Source organism: Tricharina praecox (assembly GCF_024521635.1).
Source record: "Tricharina praecox strain CBS 144465 chromosome Unknown BZA05scaffold_21, whole genome shotgun sequence".
Taxonomy (NCBI): domain Eukaryota; kingdom Fungi; phylum Ascomycota; class Pezizomycetes; order Pezizales; family Pyronemataceae; genus Tricharina; species Tricharina praecox.
Genome location: NW_026250423.1, coordinates 618,410 through 631,609, shown reverse-complemented (window position 1 = coordinate 631,609; position 13,200 = coordinate 618,410). Strand labels below are relative to the sequence as shown.

The following is a 13,200-nucleotide window of genomic DNA, read 5'->3' as shown; positions in this document are numbered from 1 at the left end:
ATGAAGTCGCTGTTCGATCAGACGAAGAAACTGTACACACCAGAAGCTTTCCTGTCAGCCGACGAGCTCAAGCTTGAGACTCCAGATCAGCGCTCGACCATTCGAAAGGTCAACCTGGCTACCTTTGTTTCTTCGGTCTTTGGATCACAGGAGGTTGGATTCTTCCACCTGAACGAACACTTTCTAGATACTTTCGTACCGGACGGAGGAAGGCTTCTCAAATCCCAAGGCTCGCTATATCTCGACCTGAAGACCCAGGCATACATCTCGGCAATGTCCACCAATGAGAGGAGCAAGGAGGAGATCCTCGAAGATCTATTTCCCGCCAATATGGGGGAGATTTTGTTGTCCCGCAGAGGAGGCGGCAAGCAGTTGACACCGAGCGAACAAGACTTCGTCAGTCGTCTGGCCTGCAGGCGCACCCATTTGATGCAGATCCCGGACGATGTGAACTTGACCGACAAGTACGCCTGGCAAGAGTTTTTGAAGGACGTTAGTGGATACGTGAGCAAGAATCACGAGACGATTGTCGCCCTGACGGTAAGTGCCCTTAAGCTCGCTATGTAATGATTGATATTGATTGGGACTCAGGCTAAGAAAACTCGGAAGAGGATGTCCCATGGAGGACCTCGTCCTGATGTGATGGGGACACCCATCCATCATCAACACGCGCAGGCCATGCCGCCGATGTCACAGGACCACCAGCAGAGCCCGACCCCGCAGAGTGCCGAGGATGGAGCAGTGGCTGCTGTCCTCCAAGCCCACACCACCGCCCACAATGGCTCCCCGCACACCCCTCCCCACGGCCTGGGACAGACTGGTGGCGAAGTGTTGGAGAACGAACTATTCGGACCCAACACTTCGTACAATATGGGAGCGCCGCCGATTGCGCAGCCCCCCGTGCCCCAACAGTCCCAGCCGACGCAAGTTCTATACGAACGCGCCCGTCTCGCCGCCACCTCCAAGGCGTCTCCCAATGCTCGCCGCTCAGGACTGCCATCTCAACGGCGTCCGTGGACTACCGAGGAAGAGAACGCCCTTATGGCCGGTCTTGACCGCGTCAAGGGGCCGCACTGGTCTCAAATCCTCGCGATGTTCGGACCGGGTGGGACCGTCTCAGAGGCCCTCAAGGACCGTAACCAGGTCCAGTTGAAGGACAAGGCGCGGAACCTCAAGCTGTTCTTTCTTAAGTCCGGCATTGAGGTTCCGTACTACCTGCAGTTCGTCACGGGGGAGTTGAAGACCCGCGCCCCTGGTCAGGCAGCCAAGAACGCGGCCAAGAAGGCAGTTGAAGCGAGCGCAGAGGAAGACGCTGCTCACGTCGCCGCGGTTACCGTTCTTGGTAACGCCCACCGGGGGGACGACATGTCGGGATACCACCACATGTCGTCTGACGAACACGAGGGGGGTAGTAGCGAGCAGGGGGAGGGGAGCGAGCAGGGGGGGGAGGATGGAGACGAGGAGACGAGCATGCATGGTGGTGAGGGGGCCATGCTGCTCGGCCACACTCTCGCCCACACCAACGGTGTGGCCGATAACAACTTTGGGGGGGGAGTTATTATCGAGCAGGCCTCGCAAGAGGACCTGGCGAGAGCTGCTGGTTCCGAGTCTCCGTCCCCGCACCAGCACCAGCACCAGCACCAGTTCGCCCCGCAGGCGTCGATGGCTCCGGTCGCGCCGATGGCACAGCGTGGCGAGTCCCAGCAGTTGGAGGATACCCTTGTGGATCCTTTGGCTGTTGGCGACGTCGACCAGCAGCTGCTGCTCGTGGGTGTCGGGCTGGGGCAGGAGGCGGGAGGGATTCACCCTTAGAGCCCTCCGCTCCTTTTTTCTTTTTTTTTTGCCTTCCTCTTTTTTCTTTTTTCTTTTTTTCTTTTTTCTTTTTTCTCCTTTTTTCTTTTTTTAAAATAACAAGTCATTAATTCCAATCCCCATTCTTTTTTCTTCTTCTTCTGTCTTCTTCTAGCAGATAATCTTTTTTCTTCTCTTTTGTTGTTTTCTTGGGGGGTGGAGCGTATGAATTTTCCGGAGTTTTTTTGTGTTGTTTTATCTTGTTTTGTTCGTTGTTCTTCTCTTCACTGTACATGGGGTTGTTTTTTTCCATTGGCTTCGACTGCTGTTGCATTTTTATGCCATCTGGATATGGTAAAAGCACGGGTGTGGTGTGGGTTGGAGAGAGAGAGAGAGAAGGAGAGGGAGGGAGGGAGAGAGACAGTAAAGTAAGCCCACGGATAGATATATAGAATAGTGGTGGCAGAGCCGATTGTGTACAGACTCCAGAGTCGTCCGGCGTTGCGTTTGTGAATAGGTACCTACGAGTGATGTGATCCTGAAGAACCTCGTTGCAAGAATACATATCACGGTAGTAGCTCCCAGGCCGTACGCCGTCCGAGGACCACGTGAAGTGAAGTGAATATGCTTAATGATGCCCCTCTAACGAGTGGGGACTCTACATCTCATCTACAATACAGTGATACGTCTACTCTACCAGTACTCTATCTGTATCGTACAGAGCATCCCACACCTACACCTACACCCTCCACAATACAGCCACCTCCCACCATGCGTGTATAGATGCACTAGACAGTCGCAAAACAATTACAAAACAATTACAAAAACCCTGTAAAGATGCAACAAACTCAAACACATGCAAACAGAACAATCCCCAATCCGACCAACAGGGAGCAAAGCAGCAACACATAGAAAAACGAACACCCGTGCACGCCCCTTATCAAACAGAACAATCCCCAGTCCAACAGGAAGCAGCAACAGCAACACATCTCGAAAGAAAAACACCCACGTCCCGCCCCAAACTGAACCAAAAAAACGCCAATCATCACCCCCACTCTACACCAGGACCCCGGCCCTCCTCCACTTCCCCCAGACCCACGCCCACCCCCCAACAGCGGCGATGACACTCCCGGCCATAGCAGTGAACGACCACCTGGCGCAATGAAAGCCGACACACGAGGGCATTCCCTCCGCCACGCCATTATCGAACTCAACCGCAAAGAGGCAGCCATAGACGACGGCGCCTAGGGCGGGCGTCATCGTCACAATCCCCCAGTTAGTGCCAAAGTTCTTAGTGCCCCAGACGACCGAGACCACCGTGGGCGCAAGACAGAACACGGCGCCGTAGCCGGCGCCGATGGATGTGGATACTAGCCAGAATAAAGACGGCGTGCGGTGGATCGTGCCTGAGGCGACCAGGGAGAGCCCGAGGAACATTAGCAGCGCGAAGAGGAACAGGATGCTCATGCGGCTGCAGGTGGGGCGGCGCCGGTGGGATTTGGGAGCGGGCGCGAGGTGCAGGGTCGGCGTGGGCGGCGCGAGGTAGTCGCTTACGGAGCCGGCGACGAGGCGGGCTAGGGTCGAGGTCAGCGCGATGAAGGATACTTGCAGCGCCGGGTCGACGGTCGAGATGGAGGTGGTCGGCGTCGGGCGCAAGGTTTGGATCAGTGTGCCCATCTGCCAGAATGTCTGTTAGCTGACAGGTCCGAGTTGATACTCGTGTAGAGGAGAGGTGACTCACGTTGTTGATGAACGCCTCGCCAGGCCCAGTAACCAAGAACACGCCGGTGGCGAACCACCACATATTCTTGTCCTTGAGGAAGGCGCGTGTATCGGCATTGACCCAGTCCTTCTCGTCGCCATCATCCTCTTCCTCCCCCTCGTCCTCATCATCCGTAGCAACCCTAAGCCCCACGCTGCCCACGAGTCCCACGAGCACCAAGCTCACAGCAAAAAACAGAAACACACGTTCGACCAGCAGCACGCCCGCCGCATCCACAAAGACCCTCGAGACGACCTGGGCCTGCCACAGCGAGCTAAGTCCAAACGCGGCAATGGGCACAGCGAGAGCGAGCCCCCTCCTCCCCGTAAAATTCTTCGCGCACGTGGTGACGCCGGAGAAGTACATGGAGCTCGTGCCCATTCCCACGAGGCCGAAGGCGACGACCATGAGCCTATAGTCCCACTGACGCTGGTAGGCAAGAGCGGCAAGGGCATATCCGGGGCCAAAGAACGCGGTCGACAGCAGCGAGAGGCGGCTGGGCCCGTAGCGGTCGCAGATGAAGCCGAAGATGGGCACCGGAAGGTACATTCCCAGCTCGGTCGCTACCGAGACCGCGTTGATCTGCATCTGTCGGTAGTGCAGGCGCTCGTTGAATAAGGGCGCGTACAGCGAGAAGATCAGCACGCTGCCCGCCCAGAGGCAGTTGTTCAGCGCTGAGAGCAGCGATAAAGCTGTGCTCCAGGATTTCGGGGGCCGCCATGATAGGATCGAGCGGCGCGGCACGCTGGTGCTGGTGTCGCTTCTGAGCAGCAGCGGCGAGGTCTCGCGGACGGTGGGGATCGTGTCGGATGCCATGGTGAGGTGTGATGGAGAGGAGAGAGAAGGGAGGCGAGGCGGGCGGGTGTTATGCGATAGAGTATCCATCCTAGTGCTAGGTACCTACAGGGGGAGCTCGTAGGCTGCTCGTGGGTGAATCATCCACGCCGGTCCGTCGGCCCCATGACGGCGTAGGGCCATAGGCCAGTTCTCGCGCGATCACATACAAGGTAGGAACACAATCCCGGTGCATTACGTTAACGGTTACATGCCATTGAATTTCGTGAATCGTGAAGAGAGAGAAAAGTTGCACGAACAGTCATTCCGCAGAACACAGAACAAAGTGCAGTGAATGCAATCACGATCCACGAATTCCGCCCCGTATTCGAGAATGGCCACCTGACCTTCTCCGTAGGCCTACATACTTCGCAGTATGCAGCCCAGAAAACGGTCTACCGAGTCCCGACCCGACCACTAGCCGCAGATCCGAGCGCTCACTGCTCAGCGAACACGATCCACAACCCGATATGAATGTAAGTACCCAAGACTCGCTTTTAACTATTCCGCTCGCAGCTCCAGTCCCCCAATTCCCAAGTAAAGTGAACTACCATACACTAAAGAAACAAAAACAAAAACAATACCCAGATACATAGAGTAAAAAAAAACGCCCATGTCGGTGGCGTGCGGAGTGATACCAGTAGTTGTACAACGCAATAAAGAAAAACGGCAGCAAAGAAAAAAAAAGAACAAAGAAGACCCGAAACAACTCCAGGGATATCCAATCCAGTACCCATATAACAAGTTAACAACGACAAAGAAATAGTAGTACGCACACACACACACACACTCCGTCAGTCAGTCAGTTAGTTGGCAGTAAAAGCACCCAAACACCCGGTTATAAGCAGGAAGAAGAAGGAAAGGAGAAAAGAAAAGAAAACCCTCCAAAAAAAAACAGGAAGGTGATGTTGGCGATTCAAGGAAACCACAACTCCAAGAAAACAAGTGGGAGAACTCAACTCCCGATACTCGACATGCGCAAAGAAAAAAAACTACTACACTACTACTCATGAACCTCCTTCTCCACGGCATCCCCAACAACCAGCCAGCCACGCTTAACGCACTCCTTCCAGACGTCATCCTCGACCTCGACATCCTCCCTCACAAACAGCAGACCATCGAAGCCGCGCAGCTTCCTACACGCCGCCGCAACGACGAGCCAGTACCGCTTCCGTTCGCACCTCGTGTCCAGGTCCAGTCTGGCCACATGCGCAGCATCCTTCTCCTCCTCCGCCTCGACGATCTCGAACGGGTCTTTAGCGTAGTCTTCGGCGGCCGGCTTTGTGACCGTTGTGATGGGTGGATAGAAGCCGACAGTAACCGGATTATTGCGGAAGTCCACCCACTTGATCCCGCGACAGCGCTCGAGTGCCTGGCCAAGCTTCTTGACGTTCGAGATGCGGTTCCCAGCGCACGAGAGCTTTACTAATCGCGTGAGCCCAGCGAGCGGACGGATATCTGGTATCGCGTTGTAGTTGAGGTTGAGCACGCGCACGTTCGGAATCAGTGACGCGATATTCTTTGGCAGAGCCCGCAGATGACATCCGGCCATCTCCAGGAGCTGAAGGTTGAGGAAGCTAGCCTTAAGATTGAGTGCGGCGACCGGATTGGATGAAAGGTAGAGCTTCCGTGACTCGAACATACGCGCTACATCCAGATCGAATGTTCCCGAGATCGTAGCCTGGTCTCGGAATGACACCGCGTCAATGGATTTCGCCCTGGTGAGACCGGACACGTGCGAGAGCTTGTTGTTGTCCATGTACAGGATGCGAACATTGGGAAATGGTCCAACGTCGAAGGAAGTAAACGAGTTTTGCGTCAACTTTATCGAACGAATAGTATTGAGCTTGATTCCGGACGGGAGGGAGAGGGTAGCGAGACAATTCTGGTCTAAGTTTAGGTGGATGAGTGATGGAAGTGCCTCTAGACCCTTGATTTCGACGATACGGTTCGCACGGAGGTCGAGCTCAGCCAAGCGAGTCCTATTACTAACGTTAACTTCCATCGCCTCCTATCGACTGGAACGGATACATACAACTCAGACTTGGAGAGATCAACGCGCTCCAAGCGATTACGGCGGCACCTCAACGACATCAACCCCGCAATCGAGGAGACCCCGCTAATACTCGTCAACTGATTATCGTCCGCCTTGATCTCGCGAAGATGGATGCAAGCTCTCAGCGCCTCCAAATTCTCCAACCCGTTCCCGCAGACGTCGAGGTACTGCAGATTGAGCAGGTGGCCAAAGAATGTCACGTTACTGAGACAATTTTGCTGCGCGTTGAGGGTGAGGACACTATCCGGAGCCCCGCTCAGCTGTCCCAGATCATTGTTGCTCACATCCAACTCGGATATCCGAGGACACCATTCGTTCAGAGTGTGCAACGTCTCCAGTTTCCGATCAGAGAGCTTGAGACACTTGATGAAATCCCAGTACGGATCGTACGGCTCCACGTCCGTCAGGTGTTTGACGAGATTCGCCTGGGCGATGGAAAACGATGCCTCGACAGCCTTGGACGTGGCCTTGGGACCCCGACGGGAGGTGATATATGAGAGCTCCAACGTAACCAAAGCCTCGGTAGTCTCGAACCGGTACGAAAGATCAGGAAGCGGCGACATATAGTAAGAGACGTCTCCCTTGTTCTTCACTGAGGGCGGGGCCGTTGCCAGCTGACTTTCGTACGGTGATCGTATAGGAGTCAGAGCACTGCTGAACGACCTTCTAAACTCGCGCTCCATGGGGCGCTCCATGACCGGGCGACGGAACTTCAGCGCCACTTCTTCCTCCTCCTCGGTGATCCTGGAAATGGGCCGTCCGATAAAGGTCTTTCCCAGCGACTTGCGCCGGGAAGTATTCCGATACGAGCCGACCGAAGGGTTATTGCGGCCAGATCGCCGTAGGGAGCCGTGCTCCAGAAATCCGTCCACATCATCATCGTTAACATCATCCATCCTCATTTCGCGTTTCAAAGGCGAGGAAGCAAACGCGTCGTCCGCAAACCTGGCGGAAGACTTTTGTGCATCCGTCCCATCTTTATCGTTGGGTTCTTCCCCTTCGTCTTTATCGTTACTGTCGTGATCATGTTGCGTCGTCTCGGTTTTTTTCTTATCATCCTCAATATTCTCATCGGTCCCATAGCTCGTAGTTCTCGTTTCCGTCCTGACGATGTTCGCGCCGAACCCGCTCTCATTGCTCCTCTGCGAGCTGTTGCTTCCCACGCTCGAGCTCAGCGGCTGGGACCGGCCCCAATGCGACTCATCCCAAGTGCCACCGACAGCACAGCTATCGCCTCCCGCCCTCATCTCGCGCAATTCCGTATCGTCCATAGCCCTCGAGCTCCTCCAAACCCCGCTCTTCTCGCCATCCGGTGTACACCCAAACAGCCGCAGGTGAGCCTTCGCCAGGTTCAGCGCGCGTTCCTCCTCCTTCGAGTCCACCGTCAGGTCCGAGATGTCGCGCAGCGGATCCTCCTCGCCTTCCTTAATAGGCGTCCTCGATACCCAGGCGTGCGCGACTTTGTCGAACGTCATGTCGTTCGCGATCGCGGTCTTTGTCGCGAGGCGGTGCGCCAGAACTTCCGGAACGTTCGAGATGACTCTGACCGAGGTGCGCGATGATTTGGACGATCGAGAAAAGCCAAAGTCTCCGTCTTGCCGCTCGCGCTCGCGTTCGCGTTCGACTGGCGGTGCTGCATGAATGCTGGGATATGCACCCTGGTCGCCACATCGGTTGTTATTGAGTTTGATTGCTACGGCGTGAAGTCTCATGCTGGTCGAAACAGTGGAACGGTCACCCTCTCCCCCCCGGCTATCATCACCGTTGCTGATCCTCCTATCTCTAATTCCAGTGTCGGCATTTAATTCATTGATTCCTTTTCTCGTCGATTGCGGGCCTCCATCGCACTCCCCAGACTCATTATTGTCGTTACTCAGCCCCAGTCCACGGAGTCTGGCCATCACGGCCTCTGCTTGCTCAAGGAAATCTTTTGTCGTGATGCTGTCCCTTCGTGCGCCGAGATGGGCATCTCTGGGAGGGGTGGGCATTTCGAAACTCTCCCCCTGCATGCCGTCACCCTTACTCCCACTGAAGATGATTTTCCGGGGATGGCCGTTCTGACCATTAAGCGGTGCAGCTGTTGACGGCGCGATCCCAAGCTCTCTGGTATTCTTCAGGATGTGGTGCTTCTTTTTCCTAGGTGTGGGCGATGGCGACGTTCCACTAGGCACCGCGACAGGATGCACTGCTCTTTTAGCTGAAACCTGGGATTCTTTGGAATTCGCCCTGCTCCGTTGCTTTCGTCGCGAGCTGGCAAGGATGCTTCCCTCCTCGATTCCTGCATATATTCGACGTCGGCTAGCTGCAGGACTCTGGAAGTAATGCTTTGGAGTACCGCTGGAGCCTGGTCGTGGCGGGACGATAACAGAGTCACGTCGCAGCCTTTTGGGCGTGCGCTCTTTAACTGGACTTATTGGCCCTGCAACGCCGTCATTTGCGGCCGACGACTCGTCTGACCGCCAACGGCGATGCTTACGGCCGCTCGTGGGCGATTGCGATGGCCGATCAGAGGACGACGCCGGAAGAGCAGACAACTGGCGCTGGTGACGGTGATGGCGGGTTCGGTTGCGGTCGCGACCGTTCACGATTTTTGTCGAGGTGGTAGTGGTAGTGGTGGCCGTGAGCTGCTCGTCCTTTGTGGCGGCTCCGTACCGAACGGTCTTGCTGTGTCGCCTGACATACTTAGTGCCGGGCGGAGGAGATTCCCGTTTTTCGGTCTGCCGTGCCATCTTCTCGAGACGGTTCACCACCATGCTTCCACCGGAAAAGTCTCGATCGCTCCGTCCATCCATCGAGTCGCCGTCCGAGCCATTGAAGCTGATTCTTCGGTTGGCCCTGGGCAACTCCTCACGATTGTCCTCGCTCTCTTCCAACTCGCCTAGTCGCTTGCGCAGCTTCTCGTTCGTGTAGGTGTCGTAGGCACCACTAAACAGCTTCAACGGACTTCCTCCGTTCCCCTGTCTTTGGCCTTCGGAGGAATCGAGGCGTCTTTGGCCTTCAGAGGAATCGAGTGGAGTCTTGGTCCGAAACTCGGGCGTGTACCGGCAAGATTTCGACGTGAAATATGATTCAACCTCATCACCGCTCGAAGCCGCCGTATTGCTATTACTATGGCTGAATACTCCCACCATAGACTTCACAGGTGACTTCGACTTTGGAGCGTCCCGATGGTTACGGATATTACTGAGCAAGCCGTTACCATCGGGATCTGCACTGTTGGAGCTGCTTTGAAGCACGGAACGCCTGTCCGGAAACGGTGGTGTCGGCGGTGGTCTCCGGGGAGCAATGAATGCCGCAGGAAGAGAAGACCCAGTGTCCTCGTCCTCCTCTTCCTCTTCCTCCATGTAGTGGTTGTCCTCAATGTAATGCTGGTCGTCCGGATGCCCGTCCTCAATATAGTGCTGGTCGTCCGGATGCTCGTCCTCCTCTTCATCCTCTTCCATCAACCTATCCCCGCGCCCCCTGCTATACTCTCGCCTGAGCATGTACTGGCCGGGTATGGGCGGACTGGACGGATACACCGAAGCTTCTGCATGCATGAACCTCCCCACACTCGCAGTATCACTGTGCGTCTCCTCCGCCGTATCTTCCCGATCCCTATAGTACCCATTCCTGCTCCGACGAGACGACCGATCCGGCTCGGGATTGCTGTTTCCACGCCGTAGCACCGGGAAACCGGGGTTGCTGTTGAACCCAGCGGCCCCCACTGAAACCGGGGAAATACTCTCATCCCTTCGGTCATCACTCGACTCCTGCGACTGCCGTGATCTCGACCTCCACCATCGCGTTCCAGCCTGTCCCTGTCCCGAACGTGTACTCGGTTGCCTCGACGAGTGCGAACTTGAGGCGACGGAAGCCCTATCCGCAGCCGCACCCGCGCCCACACCTGTACCCGCAGCCGCACCATGCTCCACGCCGCCGCCGTTGACATCCGAATAAAACCCCGTGACTTTCCGCCTCCCCTTCAGGCCCTCCGAGAACCTCTCGAACCTTTCCGACGCTCGTTCCGCCGCGGGAGAAGACTGCGTTCGGCGGAGTCCGTTTGACATTAGCGAATGGCGGTTCAGCGGCCTCAGTACCGGTTTTCCACCCGCATCTTGACGTTGCGGAATACTCTGCTTTATCGGCTCCAGTGCACCCGCTACACTGCCGCTTCCCGTCTCCTCCGCGAGCGTCGACAGCCCAGATGGAAATCCGGAGGAATGCGGTGCCTGTAGATAACTCCTCCGCGGTGATTTCGGCGGTGGTAGGCCCGGGAAACTCTGTTGCTGTTGCTGCTGTTGCTGCTGTTGCTGCTGCTGGTGGTGTTGCAGCTGTTGTTCCTGCTGCGGCTGATAATGGTGAGTTTTCGACGGCAGGCCAGGCGAGGACGAGCGCGGCGCCGTCGGCGGCCGGAAAAGGCTCTCCAGCTCCAACGGCGAGAACAAATCCTTGCCGCCGGCACTCGGATCAAAATTCCGCATCAGATGGCGTTTCCACTCGGGGGTATCCGCGGTCCGCCGGCTGTTGTGCAGCTGCGTGGTCCCGTAGGAATTGGATACACCACTGCCCAGGGTATCACTGCTCCGTCGCCGCATGTGCCGGTTCGTCGTGCCATTGTTGGTGTGGGTATAATGCTGCTGCTGCGGATGGCGCTGCACGTTGACCGTGCCTGCTTGAGAAGGTGAGTGGTGCGGCATGATCGGGGAGGACGAGCGTGGCTGCGATATCCAGTCCTCGTCGAGGTCGTCGACCCAGCTGCGGTCCGCCATTTAGGGTTTTTTTCTTTTTCGTTCGTCGAGTCGCAACAGTCGTAACAGTCGTCGTCGTCGCTATCCCGGGACGGTCGGGGGTGTGTGGGAATTTGTAGGAAGCGCAGGGTGATGTCAATTCGCGCGCGGAAATTGAACACGGTCCCGATTTAGATGTGGCGGGCAGGCGGCGCTTGGAGATGGAGGTGGTGATGGGTTAGTATATATAGGGAGTTGGGCGGGTAGTTTGTTGTTTCGGCGGTCGGCGGCGGCGGTGGAGTAGGTGTTTGTTGTTGTTGTAATGCACGAGTGAGTATGTAAGAGAGAAGCGCGTGAATTGGAATTGGAATTGTGGCCGGTGGCCCTACGGGCGGTGGGGGGGAAAGTCGTTGCGAGTTCGTTATTATTGGGGCTGGGCCCAGGTGGAGGGGCGGGATGGGGGGGGGAGGTACGAGATGTTGGAGATCACGAAGAAGCCATAGGGAAGGAATCCGAGAGAAGAGAAGAAGGAAGAAAAGAGATGAGAGCGAGTGTGACGAATCGAAGAAGAAGATCGGGGCGAAGCGGACTGCAGCTGCTGGGACAGGACAGCGTGCGTGCACTGTGGCTAGCTAGGCCAGTATGTATCGGTGATGGTTGGTGCGTGGTGGTTGGCGATATCGATAGTTAGAACTGGCCGGGAGCACAGAGTACAAGGTCTGAGGTGCGGTATAGTACTAGCCTATCGAGAGGATTGGAGGCTAGGGAAGCATGGAAAAAGCGCGTTGTCCGTTGGCCGCCCGCCCGCTGACAGGCCCTTCCTTTTTTTTTTGCGATAAGTTGTGGGTGTGTGTGGGTGTTTGTGGGTGTGGCTTCGCCGTGGCCCAACGCGCGACAACGAGTGGTAGCAGGAGATCGACGGTCGATTCGCTCAGCAACGTTCGGACAGGCGATCAATGGATGATCCGGACGGTGGTGGTGGTGGTGGTGGCGGGTGGGCTGGCTGGGCTGGGCGTGTTGTGCTGGCTGGCTGGCGAGGCGCGCGCTGCAAGCTGGGGACGATCAATGATGATGGGTGTTTGGCCCTATCCGAGAGCTAGAACGGCAGTGGCACGCGATCGGTTGCTACGGCGACCATCATGAGATGTGCGAATCGGGATCCGGAAATCCCAAAGTTGATATTTTTACTTTGGAGTATTTTCTTTTTTTTTTGCATCTCATTTCTTCATGCAATGTCTGGACGGACACATGTCCTTACGCATCTGGATTCCGCTGGGGAAAACTCTCGATACGGTGATGTAGCCGTTGAAGTGTCGATGTTGCGTGGCCCTATCCGGCACTGGAGAACGAGGGACGGAACTGCTTTGGTTCACGAGGGGCTTCCCGTACGTGCTAACCTACCGATCGCCATCACCCTATATCTATACAAGGAGTGATAGACATAAGGATGATATATAGCTTCCGAAACTTTCCCTTTTCTTGAGCCAGGCGAGTGATCGTGCATGAACATCTCATCACAGGATTCAACAGCTTGAGACGTCTATACTCTAATAACGTACTTACTCAACGGAACCAGGGCACTATATTCTTCATACCACTCCCTCTAATACCGTAAGATAGTGCGGCATCGATGAGAAGAAGGCCGGTTGAAAGTAAAGAAAGATGAAATATCCGCCTCTAACCAACTTAACCAAATCCGCTTCTCCCGCCTGACGAAGCTGCCGAGGTGAAGGTGGTGATAATCCAGCGGACCGCGAGGATACCTACTCCGCAGGATGCGGATGGATGCTTAGATGGAGTTACATCCCGATGTTGCTGAATATTAGGGGGTTAACCCCAGGGAAGACGAGGGGAGTAGGCCTTCCAGCGTGGGTAATGCGGGCTCGACGACGGAATACCGGCGGGGATCAATGCGGGGATGGTGGCCGGGATTGGCTGAGGCCGCATGCTCTGAGAATTGGTATGTACTCGGGTGTGAGGGTAAGCGTGCCTCATCTTACGCTTATAATGCGTAATGGTGGTGAGAGGATGACGTAGTGATGGAGGAG

At 55.9% G+C, this 13,200-nt stretch overlaps 3 protein-coding genes across 3 annotated transcripts; 1 reads left to right on the top strand and 2 right to left on the bottom strand.

Moving 5' to 3' along the window:
- On the top strand, window positions 1-1,812 carry BZA05DRAFT_340795 (telomere repeat binding factor-domain-containing protein; the record flags this gene model as incomplete). The annotated part of the gene is made up of 3 exons (XM_051480979.1): window positions 1-540; window positions 598-741; window positions 817-1,812. The coding sequence occupies 3 exons, from the start codon at window positions 1-3 to the stop codon at window positions 1,810-1,812; spliced, it is 1,680 nt and encodes a 559-aa protein (XP_051337420.1).
- Window positions 1,813-2,847: 1,035 nt separating this feature from the next.
- BZA05DRAFT_447089 (major facilitator superfamily domain-containing protein) lies at window positions 2,848-4,369 on the bottom strand (the record flags this gene model as incomplete). Its single annotated transcript, XM_051487133.1, has 2 exons — window positions 2,848-3,468; window positions 3,533-4,369. The coding sequence occupies 2 exons, from the start codon at window positions 4,367-4,369 to the stop codon at window positions 2,848-2,850; spliced, it is 1,458 nt and encodes a 485-aa protein (XP_051337419.1).
- Window positions 4,370-5,390: 1,021 nt separating this feature from the next.
- On the bottom strand, window positions 5,391-11,194 carry BZA05DRAFT_340986 (uncharacterized protein; the record flags this gene model as incomplete). Its single annotated transcript, XM_051480988.1, has 4 exons — window positions 5,391-6,369; window positions 6,423-8,210; window positions 8,301-10,211; window positions 10,275-11,194. 4 exons carry the CDS (start codon window positions 11,192-11,194, stop codon window positions 5,391-5,393), a joined length of 5,598 nt encoding a protein of 1,865 aa, XP_051337418.1.
- Between the last annotated feature and the right edge of the window lie 2,006 nt (window positions 11,195-13,200).